At 30.9% G+C, this 13,745-nt stretch overlaps 1 protein-coding gene across 3 annotated transcripts; it reads left to right on the top strand.

Moving 5' to 3' along the window:
• The first annotated feature begins 8,555 nt into the window (after nt 1-8,555).
• LOC122314771 (alkylated DNA repair protein ALKBH8 homolog) lies at nt 8,556-11,305 on the top strand. Of its 3 annotated transcripts, none has more exons than XM_043130356.1 (4): nt 8,566-8,931; nt 9,248-9,279; nt 9,598-9,799; nt 10,707-10,843. In XM_043130356.1, exons 1-4 carry the CDS (start codon nt 8,577-8,579, stop codon nt 10,739-10,741), a joined length of 624 nt encoding a protein of 207 aa, XP_042986290.1. In that variant the 5' UTR covers nt 8,566-8,576; the 3' UTR covers nt 10,742-10,843. The 3 variants fall into 3 exon arrangements, with proteins under 3 accessions (XP_042986288.1, XP_042986290.1, XP_042986287.1); XM_043130353.1 differs by having other exon boundaries at nt 8,567-8,931; nt 9,598-9,804; nt 10,707-11,305; XM_043130354.1 differs by lacking the exon at nt 9,248-9,279 and having other exon boundaries at nt 8,556-8,931; nt 9,598-9,804; nt 10,707-11,305.
• The last annotated feature ends 2,440 nt before the right edge of the window (nt 11,306-13,745 follow it).

Here is a 13,745-nt window from a genome sequence, read left to right as displayed (position 1 = left end):
CGTCCCTCTACCCTAGAACATAGGACATGGCCCACGTGACTCAAAAGATCAAGTATAAAGGTCGCTAGAACTGCAAGGTAAGGGGAGGTTGAACCCAAATCTGTTGTGAATTATACTCTATTGTTGTCTTCTTCTTAAAGCATTTTGATCTCTATATTAACTTTGGCATCGAAGATTCCCCGGGCCACCGCAGAGCCACTCATCTCTTGTCTCATGATCTAGTTTTAGTGAAAACTCAGTCTAGCTGAGCGACCCGACCCATGGGCGTACAAAACATGATGTTAACAACAAGGAAAATAATTTAAAATTGATAATTTATATGAAAAATAGTTGAGAGATTTTATCCTCTAAACTTCATTGAATAAATATATATATATATATATATTTAAGGTCTCAATTATAACATTAAATGCTTAATGTAACACAAAAATATCTAGATTTTGCATGAAACTTGATAAACTAGCTTACAAATTAGAATTAAATATGACCTTTTAAAATATCACTTGATAGTACTTTCTATGAAGAAAATAAATTCTAAGTATTTCATTATAAAAATAATAATAAATTAATATTATTCTATGAAGTGATAGTACTTTCTATGAAGAAAATAATAGTTTTGTTTTTTTATAATTTTATTTCTATGTATATGTAGCAAATTATTGAAATCTAATTTTATATATATTTATATTTTATGATTTTTTTAGTTTCTTTTTATTTATATAAACGTGTCATACAAAAGAAAAATTGACCCCCCCTCATTAAAGTTCATGGTTCCACTACTGGTGTCGAGCTTCTCTTCATGGGTTGGCAAAAATCGATCTGTTTAACATAGGTTCTTCCACAAATCAGCAAAGAGTTTGTGCATCTGGGTTCACAACCTTCACTTTCCATCCTTCTCCTTCGTTTTCATCGTCCCCCTTTGTCTCGGTTCATAACTCATGGCGCGGTACTTGTTAACCTATTTATTTGAAACAAGAAAGAATTTTCACCTGCAAAAACTTTCCTACTTCCTAACTTGTAACCTTACTTGGGTTGTTACTGGATAGGGGCTACATCTACCTTCTAATCTCAATTATGAGATTTTTTTTAAATATCAAAGTTTCGTATTTTTTGTCTCGGTTATTCTTCGGGGGAATTATTTCTTTTTCTTCTTCTCTGATAACCTAGTTGAATCAACAAACTATTTCTCAAAAGACTTTCTTTAAATCTAATAACAAAGACTCTCTCATATCCCACTTATGCAAAAACAAGAATTTCAAAGAGACCATTGGCATTCTTTGTGAACAAAATCGCTCAAAGGAAGCGGTGCAGTTGCTTGACCATATTGACTGACCCTTTATTTCAGTATACGTAAATCTCATTCAGCTTTGTCTCTAATATCGTGCTCTTTAATAGGGCAAAAAGGTCCATACTCATACCAAAGCCTCCGGGTTTGTGGCCCAGGGTCTTCATTTGTAATCATTTTTTTAAATATGTATGTGAAATGTGGGAGGATGGAAATACGAATGGGCACAATCGGGAGTGAGATGAAGTAGATTCGAAAAAGAAAAAAAAATGAAGGGAAGGATGGAGAAGAAAAAACGAAGGGAAGGGTTTGGGAAAGGAAAAATGAAGGGGAGGGGGAAGCTAAAAACAAATGAAACGTTTTACACGTGGACACCAGCTGCGTGACAACAAGTATTTTTTATATATATATGCATGCACTGCTACAATGCTCGAAAAAACCAAGAGTAGTGAAGAAATAAAACTTTTATGTATAGTTATTTTTACGTATTTTTTTGTATACTCTATTGATATGATTGACTAAATGACAAAAGATGATACTTTTATGTTACCTACTCCAAAGTCGTTTGCTGTTGCTGTAGCAGTTGCAAGTGCCCGAATTTTTTAGGTACATGAACACTATTTCTATCGAAAAATTGTCCCAAATTTGTATTTCGATTTTATTTTATTTTATTTTTTACTTATTGATTAAGAAAACTTTTTTAAATAATATTGTGATTTTTTTTATTTTAAAAAAAATTATGATGATTATAAAAATGTATAAAGAAATTTTAAAAAAATATATATTGTTCGGGAGTTTTTTGGAAATGACTTTCGGTGGGTGTAGAAGTACTCTGCGGGTAAGGAGTTAACAAATCATGTAGAACTGCCCTGTAAAGTTGAAACCCGCAAAAAGCTTGTCATAAGGAGATTGTCATGCACGGATCATTATCAATGTGCAGGAAACTACAATGTTATATTCGGAGGATGAGTTTGCGGACGGGAGGAGAACCTTTGCAGTCACGCAAAGTGATATTGTTATATATATTTTTTTAATATTTCGGTGGATGTTTAGCTTTAAAGAAAGCGTTTAGTTTATAAAGAGGTATTATAAAATAAATTATAAATAGACGTAGTTTATTATAATGTATTATGTAAAATTATTTTTATTATAAATAAAAACAATATATTATATCTTGACACTTTAATTTATAAATTTTATTTTTATAAGAGGTCTGCGTGAATATGATTTTTTTAATAATATTATATATAATCGTAGAGTGTATAAGTATTATACAGTTATTTTGAAAATGTGTAAGATTTATTATTAAAAAAATTAAATTTTTTTATATAAATATTATATTTATTTATTTATTTTTTTAAAATAATTATATAATACTTACGTACTCAAGATTATAACTCTATATATATATATGTATATTTGCTTTTGGCGTTACTTGTTTTCAACTTTTTTAGGGGGATCACATGCACGTTAGAAAGTGGAAGAAGGAATCGGGTTAGACTTAAATGAATTAAATATGCATGGTTTTTAGTAGATTTAATCATTGATGGGTTTGTTTACGTGGATGTAAGATTTGTTGTGGGGCCAATATAAATTATTAGCTTGATTACTAAAATTAAAAACTAATGCAAAACAATAAATATGGAAGATAGGTATTATCAAATCAAATAATGATCCATCATTAGGTTAACAGTACTCTGAATTTAAAGGGCCGCACATGACACGATAGTCCAAATCCATGCATGCATGCATCCTTTTGTATTGTGAATTAATATTTCCATTTTGGGAGCTCCTATGATAACAATCATAGGTCAGATCCAAAGCAAGACTTCATTTATGAAAGCGAGACATCATTAATATCATTTTTTTTTTAATTTTTTCTTTTGATCATCCCTCTCTTGGGTGGGGAAAGTTCCTTTGTTATTTGAACATGAAATATATTTTAGTCATAAATAAATTTTATAAAAATAATTTTGTAAAGTAACGTGACTTGATATAGTATGTTGGATTTTAAAATTATTTTTTTATAAAATAGATCTAACGTATCGTATGAAATCATATCAACTTGTAAATTTATTTTTATAAAAAAATTTTGTAGTCATAATACTTTTCTTTGAACATTTGTGATGGGACCGAAGCGCCTAAATTATTTTCTATATTCTTGAGGTGAATCAAGCCAAGAATAAAAGAAAAGAAGAAATAATTATGGCTAAATTGTTTGAGATGATCATAAGTAGTCTTGGACATGTATCCATTACCTTTTTTGAGCAAATAATCGATAATTTCTATTAATATGCATGCTACATTTATAAGCATTACAAACCCAATTTCATGCTCTTTATTTATCATTTCTGTTTGAGTAGATTACTTTAAATAAATTTCTTAAGAGTTCTTTTGATTGAAAACCATGAAAAGTTGTCTAAAAAATTAGCTTAAAAAGTCAATGAAGTTCATGCCTAAAAGATTTGATATGTTGGCACAATAATTCATCACTCCAAACACGAAGTTGTTGGGTGGTTTTGGCCCTTTGGTCTCTCTCAATTTTAAAAATTAGTTCAAGAGGTGAGATTTTATCTTATATTTATATATTGACCACCAACCTCATTCCACAACTAATATGCGACAAGTACAATAGAAGCATCAGTTCTTGGGAGAAAAACTTGGCATTATTTACTGAATCAGAATATTCTACATTTTATTCACGTAGTATCGATTGTTTCAATTGAATGTTTTAAAGCAACCTCTTAGATCTCATCTTCATCCACCTTTGCTGTCATTATATGCACAGCAATTACTGACATGAGAATCTAAATTGTATAATGCATTTGTATCTGATTTCATAACATGAAATACACATAATTTATTGGTCATTCAGGCAGTAACTTAAAATATTTATTAATCTTATGTTCAAATATCATTATAAAAGAGATATATATTTATGACGAGTCAATAAACAATTTTCTTACCTTATGTCTACATTCAGGCAATAACCATTTGTACCATCTGATAGACTTTTCAAATGGGTTATCGAGAGTGGAGGGTAGGCTTTTCAATTGGGTCGAAAGCCGAATTATCCAGTGGGCTGCTGGCATCTGCGCCCTTGGGTCCCTTACCCAAATGCATACTCCTATCGTCCCAACAAATGTGAAATATTGGCCATGCATTTAAGATAAGAAATGAAGGGGGAGTAAACAAAACACGTGATGACAAAATAACTCAAACATCTCAAATGTTATATCTTCCTAATGCAACCAAAAAATTTTTTTTAAAAAAAAAAGAAAATATTTCGATAAACTTCACAATACCAACGTTTGAATATCACAAATTGCCAGAATCTCAGTCGTTCGGTTGTTTAGATAAGATCTTGTCGTTAAAAGAAAGTGGGAGTGAGTGTTATTTGCTAGAAAAAGACAGATTAATATTACTCTATAAATTCAAATTATATGAATTTTGTAAGAAATATGTTATTTATTGCCCATTTAATTATTATTTTTCTATTAATTTTTAGAATTTTATTATGTACAGTCACTTTTATGTATTCATTATACACTTTACTGATAAATACCTTTAACATGAAATTCATTAATTAAAATTTTATTTGTTATTTTCCATTTATTCACTAATGATTTGACCATACATAGGAGATGATAAATAGAAACTTTTCTTTGCATTTTGCATTCAAGATTGAGTCATCAATATTATATATATCAGGTCATAATATTTTTCATTCATTTTAAAGGTCAGAAAATAGTGTTGTATGTGCTTTTTTCCCCTTTTTTGTTATAGTTAAGAGTGTGAAATACATTTATATATGTCTATTTTGTTATATTTTGATATATATATATATATATATATAAGCCCACCATAGCATATTCATTGATTTAGCTAAATGCATATTTAAAATTTAGCCAATATCATATTTTTTTACATTTGTCTATTTCATTTAAATTCAATCATCGCATTTAATTATCCATTCACTCTTTATATAACAATAAAATATTATTAATATAATAATTTTTTTATTTAATTTATTTTTATCACATTTTATAGTTCTACCAATTAAATATTAATAATAATTATATTCTACTTAAATTAATATTAAAAAAAATCATATTTTCAAATGTCATTTAATGCTAATAACAAGAAATATTTGATTAAATTCAACTAAAAATTTGTCTAAATTTCTTGATTACTAACCAAATAATATTTTTGCTTAGAGTGAGAAGCTAATATTTTAATATTTGATAAACTAATAGTAATATTTTATATTTGGCCAAGTACTGTAGCTGAAATCTAAATTATTTTAGATGTGCCAAATATAATGTCGAGTCTTTTTAACACATATTATCCAAATTTTAACAATCCTTCTCATTTGGCCAAAGTAATGAAGATGCTCTAAACAATTCTTAGCTTATAGACTCAGTAGGACTAGGGAAAAAACAAGGAAAGAAAACTTGTGATCGAAATCCTTCGGATTTAAGTGGAAATTTCATAGAAAGTGAAATGGAAAGAATTTTACTACGTATAAATAAAGTCACATATTAATTTGCGTATCAATATTGATTCCTTCATATTTAAAATTTAAATTAGTACTATTTTCAATAAAATTTATTTTTGACTAATCATATTAAATTAATATACATATTAATGCATAGTTATACTTGTAACTATATTTTTTTAAATAGAAAAGAAATATGTGGCCATGCAACCGAAAAAACCAATTTTCCCTATTAAAAGAAAACACCATCTTCCAAAATTAATTCTTTTTGATTTCAATCCTTCAAAAAAAATTTTCTGTTCATATATATATATATATATATATATTTTTTTTCTGTTTTTGGTTACTGTATGAACTTCAACTTTCACGCGTATTAGTTTCACGTATCATCACACCTTAAGTAACATGTGCTACACCATCCCATTCTTTGAATTTTTATTGAAAAATGCTACTATACCGTTTAAATTTGTTCTTTAATTTGACTCTTTATGTATTTTATTTTATTTATTTTTATTTAATAATTAAAAAAATAACTATTACTAAATTGATTTTTTTTTTAATTTTTTAAAAAATATTTTTTTAAAAAAGTAAAAAAACAAAATGCAATTTGCGTGGGGCACACCCAATGGGCCAATAGACAACTCTGGGTGGCATGTAGCCTTGCAGCACTATCTTTTTATTTCCCTCGGTTTAACCCCATTGGCACGTGGCCAATGAGCTGGTATTATTACAGTGTGAATCATCAAATGTCTAATCTCATACAAGTTTTCTAATAAACATAATATTGTGATATCTCATTGCATGCAGTGGTCAAAAGACACAAAACACAATAAGTCATAATAAGATTGTTCAATTAAGAATAATTCTATTATGAAAATTCACACCATACACAATTTCCGTAACATTAGATTTGAAATATAGATTTAAATTTTAAATTTTACAAATTAAATTATCTTACGTGGATGATCAGTAGTATAAAAACCATCAATTAATACTATTCTTCAATTAAATAATATGTGATGATCCTTTTTTTTAATACTTTGGATCTGTTTGATAACACAACTATTCTCAAGTATTTTATGATATTTTCAAACATTCATATTTCTTTCTTAAATATAATTCAAACACAAAACGTTTTCAAGTTTCAAATCTTCAATTTTCTCATTCAATTATTAACTAATCATTATAACTTTCTATAACAACAAAACATAAAGGACAATATTTCTTTAAAATAAAAATAATATTAAAAAGTAATATTTAAATTATTTTTTAATTTTATAATATTTCTATTCAATTTTTACTCTCTCATTTTTCAAAATCCATTAAAATATTTTAATTCAAAGTATTTCACTACTATTAATAAATATAATGATATATTCTAGTATCCAATCTACTCTTAAGCCTCATTTGAATGTTGAAATGAGATGATAAGTACGAGAATGATAGGGAAATAGTATGTGAATGGTAGTAAAATAGTTTAAATTAAGATGTTTTATGATATTTTGAGAAATGAGAGATAAAAAATTAAAAAAAAATTATAAAGTTAAAATATTATTATAATACAATTTTTTAATACTATTTTAGTTTTTAAATTTGAAAAAGTTGAATTGTTTTTTATTATGTTTGGAAGTTTGAAAATGTTGTAATGATTAGATACAAAAGTTAAAAATTTGAAAATGAAAAATATTTATATTTGAATGAGATTTAAGTATTGAGATGAAATAAATTTGGAGAAGATGGGTTTAGACCATCTTAAAGATGCCTTAGTTAATAAGACTATGGAGGAATCCATTTGACTTAATCTTTCAATTTTTATATTTTTCACTTACACATTTGTACGTAGGTTTATATTTAGCTTATATTTTGATAATAGTGTGATGTATAAAATTTTTATAAAATAAATGATAGTGTTACTACTTATACATAACTTTAATACTATTTGCACTCAAAAAATAGTTTTTTTTTTTTGTCTTCCTCTCTCCTCCCGGAATCCTCTCTCACTCCTAAAAATAAACCTCCAGATTTGTTTTTTGCCTTCTCTCTCTCATTCCCTGCCCTCTCACTTCTCTTGCTACTTCAGTCCTTCTCCATTTTCTTCCCTTATTTCTTAATTTATTTTTCTTCTTTCAAGATTGAAAAAGTCATATCTATAGTTTTTAGCAACTCTTGAGAGACCAATGCAGTATAAGAAGACTCTCAGACTGTAAATTATTTGGAGGATATTGGCGGTTTCATAGAAATCACCACGTATGGTCCTCACACGCCATCCCTTCTGGCAACTCTTCTAGCCACATATGCTGGATCACTAGAATCGCCACAATCAAATTTTTCAAATATAACTTTTGTGGCTGAAAAGAGGTAAATTTGTTGTCTTCACATACTTTCAAAGTCTACTAAAGTTAGTCTAAATTGTAATATATCATTTTTCGTTATTGTTTTCTTTATTGTACAATAAAAATTAAAAAAGAGCTTGTCTCTTGGATGATTGTATTCGTAAAGGTTGAGTTCGCATTTTCTATAAAAGAATGATGTTGAGTCTTTATTTAGATAGAGTGTTATCTTTTGAATGTTTGTTATAAAAATTATTAGCAATGAAATCTAGATCAGTTTAGTAGTGTATTGGCTCTAAATAATTGATGCGAGAATATTCTCGCATATATCTAGTTATGAATGAAAATTTTTCTTAATGAATGAATGAACGACGACATTTTTTTTAAAAAAATATTACTTTAAGTTAGAATTTTTTTTATCTTATTTTTTTGTTTGTATTTCTCAAAAAATTAATTAGTTAAAATGTATCGAATTCTGGGAAAAAAGAATGGAAATTACTTGGGAAAAAAGAAGAAAGTAGGTTGCCTTTGCCCAGTCAGAATCAATTTCGAGCTAATTTTCGAAGAAATGGATGATCAAGAGGCAGTTTTCAAAGAAGTGTTTGGCGAGTCATCGGACAGCGAAGGCTACGAGTACGAACAACAACAATCGTCTCAATTGGAAGAACATGATGAAATGCACGAAGATCGACCTACCCCAACAACGTTCGATCAAAACACCAACTGGGAACAAATCAAAGAGATCAGAGGGTTGTGGTTGTGCAGGGATTTTCTCTCGCCTGGACAACAGTCTTCCCTGCTCTTCTCCATCGAAAATGGTGCTTTTCATTCCCACCCACTCTTCTTTCTGTCCTTTACCTTTTCCTCCCCTTTCCCAGATTTTCGATATTGATTTTTTTTTTTTTTTTGGTTTATAAGGAAAAATCGAAGAAATGGAAGGATAAAGAGGAGTCCATTGCCACTGATACGAAACAGAAATAATTTTCCATCTAATGAATAAAGTTTCAATTGAATAGAATTTTATTTTAACATTATAAGGCTGTGTAATGTTATGTAGTAAATTCATATGATTTTAGGTTTAACATCATTGTTAAAGTCTCACATGGTGTGTTTTGTGCGAACGTGTGGTTGCAGAAGGATGGTTCACTGAAGCCTCTCATAACCAGGTCCGTGCCAGCCTAGAATGTAACATAAGATTAGCATAGTGTTCTAAATCTTGAATATATAATCTGGTACTAATTATGGGTATGCTAACGTCAAGATAAGGCTTTTACCTGTCACATTGGTTGTCGTGTATGAAGCAGTTTACCCGTTGGTTATTAGTTTAGATGGTAGTTGAGAACAGCTTGATGGTAGTTGGATACTGTATGAAGATTTCATTTGCAAACTGGGGATCACAATTAACGTGATGATAGCAATTACATGTGAAACTTACTTTTGATATAGGTTTTTTCAGATAAGCTTATCGGTTTCTTGCTCTGCAGGCTATGAGGTTTGGAAATCTTCCGGCATGGGCAAGTGAGATTTCAGATTCTATCCGTGAGCTGGTGCTTTTAAATGATCCTGGTCTTGATCCTATGAACTCGGGAACTTATTATGGGGCTGAAGAAGAATGTGCATTTCCATCAGATTTACTTTGGAGGGAACCTCTCTTTGATCAACTCATTGTAAATGCATACCAGCCAGGTGAGGTGCGAGATAACTACTTCTAGTTCCAAGTACATGGTCTTGAGGCATTAGTCATGAAGTTATGGGGCTTTGAGATTGTTGATTTTGGCTTATTTCTGCAAACTTCTATGTGATCAGTTTAACCTCTTGTGCTTCCCTTGGAAGTAATAATGGTTTCTAAAGATTGTATTGGCGGTGTCTTTTATGAGGGTTTCTAAAGATTGTACCGGTGGTGTCTATGTTGTCTATCTTTTTATAAATAACGATAAAATCAAGCCAGGTCACGTTGTTCGAAATGAAAATTTCCGGTCTCAAATTTTATTTATCGACATTGTTTTGGTAGAACCTTAACTCTGTTTTGGCTTTTGTGTGTTAAGTGGGTTAGTTTGGATCTCAGGAAGGGTGAGGAAAAAGAAGGGAGCAAAAGAAAACTGAGAAACTGGGTTATTTGCTTGGGTATTTTTTTAATTTCTTTTTACTATGTATATATATTGATATATATATTTATATAGATATATGGATGTATGCAAGTTTGTTGAGTATTGATGCGGCAAAGAGAGAAAATGCTGCAATCAAGCTCTGTTGCATCTTTCGCATCTGAAGTGAATGGCCTTTTGTGGTTCCACATCAAGTGTCTTTACCAAGGCATCTATAATATATCCGCAATTCTCTTATGCAATCGCCATGTTGCAATGTAGAGTTGTGTGTTGAGGAGATAATCTCCCTGGGGAGTCCTTTTAGTAAGATTCAATATTTATATTTTGGGATGTCACTCAACCTAAAAGCTTAAGCCTATGGGCCTTCTGGTGCTTTATATATTGCCAATTATACTCTTCTTGACTTAAAAGTTTAAAGTACTTGCCCTATGCTTTATTTATTGGTGTCAAATAAAATTTACATGACATTCCAGCACACGTATGTGCAGGGGATCTGTGCACATGTAGACCTTATGCGCTTTGAAGATGGTATTGCAATTGTCTCCTTGGAGTCATCATGTGTGATGCATTTCACCAAAGTTGGACAACCTCATTGTGACGCTGCAAATGGGGGAAAGTCGCATCCACCCACGACAAGGATTCCGGTTTATATGACCCCTGGATCGCTAGTTCTTATATCAGGAGAAGCTCGCTACAGTTGGAAGCACGAAATCAACCGGAAGCCAGGGTTTCAAATATGGGAAGGGCAGGAACTAAATCAGAGAAGGAGAATCTCGGTAACTCTAAGGAAGCTCTGCAGTGTTGATTAGCATATTAACCATCACATTTTGAGTTGCAGTATACATCCGTTCAATTGTTTTGATTGAGCCCTCGTTCTTCTTGATCTTAGGGCTTGTACTTCATATGAGGTGACTCGAGGATAATGCTCGATTGAGAACGTCAATAAGAGTGCTCCCATAAATCCTAGTTACTGAAAATTAGTTTGTGTGGTATCTCTTTTCCTCTTTATGGGACTTCTGAAGCTTTTTGTGTCTCGAAAGAAAAAAGAATAAAGGACGTCTGGCACCATATGTTTAACCAACTGAAACTCTAGAAGTACCTAATTTCCTTAAATTTTTAAGTCCTGGGAAGTCCTCTTCCAATATGGCATGACTGTTAGTTTGTTCGGATAATTCTCATGCCTGCATATCATTTAGTGTTCTCATATAAGAATTTTGATTCTGATTCATTCCAGTCAACAACTGATGCGTTCGCACGATTTGCCCTGGCAGAACGGAAGTTGAATAAGAAATGCAATATTAAAAATGGTCTCTTGTAAATTATAAGATCATTTGAATTACCTTTCCATTATTGCTTGACTCGAGTGCTGAGATAGGACCATACAAGGAAAAATTAGATTAGATGGATGTTTAACTTCTTTAGTGTCACTTCATTCGGCATTCGGACTCATCTGCTTTCGTGACTAAAAACCAAAATTTTGAACACTTCTCAAAGTTTTCGTATGGTTAGAACTTTTACAAAAATAAAGACATTTCGATCTATTAATTTTCATCTTAAAAGATTTTAAGTTTATTCTCAATTTTTTATCTTCCCGGATCTCACCTTATTTTAATATTGTTCCCTCTAATAATATAATTTAAATAAACAGTATATTGACATGAATACACACTGCAAAAAAAGTAAAAGTTATACCAAATGTGAAGCAAAATATTTGATTAAAAGAAAAAATATTTACACATAAGGTAAATAAATAAAGAAAGCAGTTAAAAAAAAATAAAAATTGCACCATTGGTAAATAAATCAACAAAAGAAGCAGCAAAAAAAAAAAAAAAAGACCAATTTTTTTTTTTTTTTTAAAAAGGAAGTAGCAAAAAAAAAAATAAATTGCATAATTGGTAAATAAATAAACAAAGAAAACAGCCAAAAAAAAAAAAAAAAAGACCAAATGGTTAAAAAAAAAAAGAAGCAGCATAAAAAAATAAAATAAAATTGCACCATTGGTAAATAAATAAAAAAATAAAATACTATAAAAAGTACTACAAGTACTTGTGGGTCTTATCATATTACTAATTATAACAAAGTCAAACTATCTCATCTCATCTCTATAAATAAATATATATTTAATCTAATCTCATCTCATATACTTTTTTTTTTTTTTTATCTTATCTTATCTCATCTCTGAAAACAAACGAGGCACACTTGCTCTGTTCTGTATGTATGATGCGTGTATTTCTTTGCAACCAGCCAATAAGAAAGTAATAAAAGCTATTTAACAGTCAACTGATTTTGGTCATAAAATGGATAACCTGTCGAGGAGAATCGCAAATCTCGTAAGCTATTCATTGGGTTCCTTCGAATCTCTTAACATTGAATCTGTTTGGGACTTGTCTCACTTCCAATCCCTCACAGTTTAGCTGTTCTTCTTTGATGAAACTCGAGGGGGCTCCTCATGCAAACACTCCGATGTTAAAGTTAGTTCAGAGAGATCATTCCCCTTAAACCTTAAAGATTACTTGTATATATAAGCTCGTTTGTCATACATATCTCATCCAGGATTTATCGGAACAGATCAGGTCTTAGGATTTTGAATAATCCTATCACTTCTTACTGTTTTTATCCTTCCGTTAAAGATGGCGCCATGTATGTCTCTTTTTGAATTCCTCTTAACCATCCTTCGTGACTTTTGGACTCATGTTGGGCCCAAACTTTGAGCTTCTTGGTGTTTAATGTATTATGGGCCCTTTTTATATGCTCCAGGGTCCTCTGGTTGGAATGGTCCCTCTAACTACCCCGCCAATTCTATTCGCCTTCTGGCGAATGAAATTTATTTTCGACCAATCTTGTCGGTGTGAAAGTGCTGGTGTGACTGCATGAGCTTAGGTATTTGGAAATTATGTAGAGATGGTCATGGGCCCAAATAACCCACGACCTTTTTGTGTTTTTGGCCCGTTACACCCTTTGGCAGGTTTATGTCATTTCCTTTTCCCCATAAAGATTTGGTTACGAAGAACTGTAGATTTGATATCATTTCCCGCTATTGTGGCATAGAAGACAAACAGTTTACTTATGCTTGTTAGTCTTCTTGCAAAGTTACTTTTTCTTTCCGTTTGGCCTTTCGCATTTCACTACCCTTCAAAACTTCATTTTTTTTCCTTGCTACGTTCTCTACCTCTTCATTCCTTTCCCTGTTATGCTCTCTGCTCGTCTTGCTATCTTTTTCCAATCGATTTTAATGGCTTCTTACGTTGAAGGCGAGGTTTCTGAAAGCTCCTTTGCGATCCCTGAGAGCACAGTTTTCACTGGGTACCGATGGCGTTCATGTCTCTGAGAGAAAAATCTTCTCACGATTTGTGAGGACTATCATATTCCTAATATTGTTGTCTTACGTCTTCCTGAATATGGAGTTTGTGATAGTGAGGGCTTTGCCCCTAGAGTGGCTATCCTCGTTTCTGATTTGCAGCATAGGTTGAGGTTCCCTTTCTACTGCCCACTCCGCGACCTTTTGGATCTCCTCAACTTCGCTCCCT

The sequence above is a fragment of the Carya illinoinensis genome, chromosome 7, assembly GCF_018687715.1.
Source record: "Carya illinoinensis cultivar Pawnee chromosome 7, C.illinoinensisPawnee_v1, whole genome shotgun sequence".
NCBI classification, from domain to species: Eukaryota; Viridiplantae; Streptophyta; class Magnoliopsida; order Fagales; family Juglandaceae; genus Carya; species Carya illinoinensis.
Note: the sequence above shows the minus strand (reverse complement) of the source record. Positions and strands in the feature narration are given on the sequence as shown.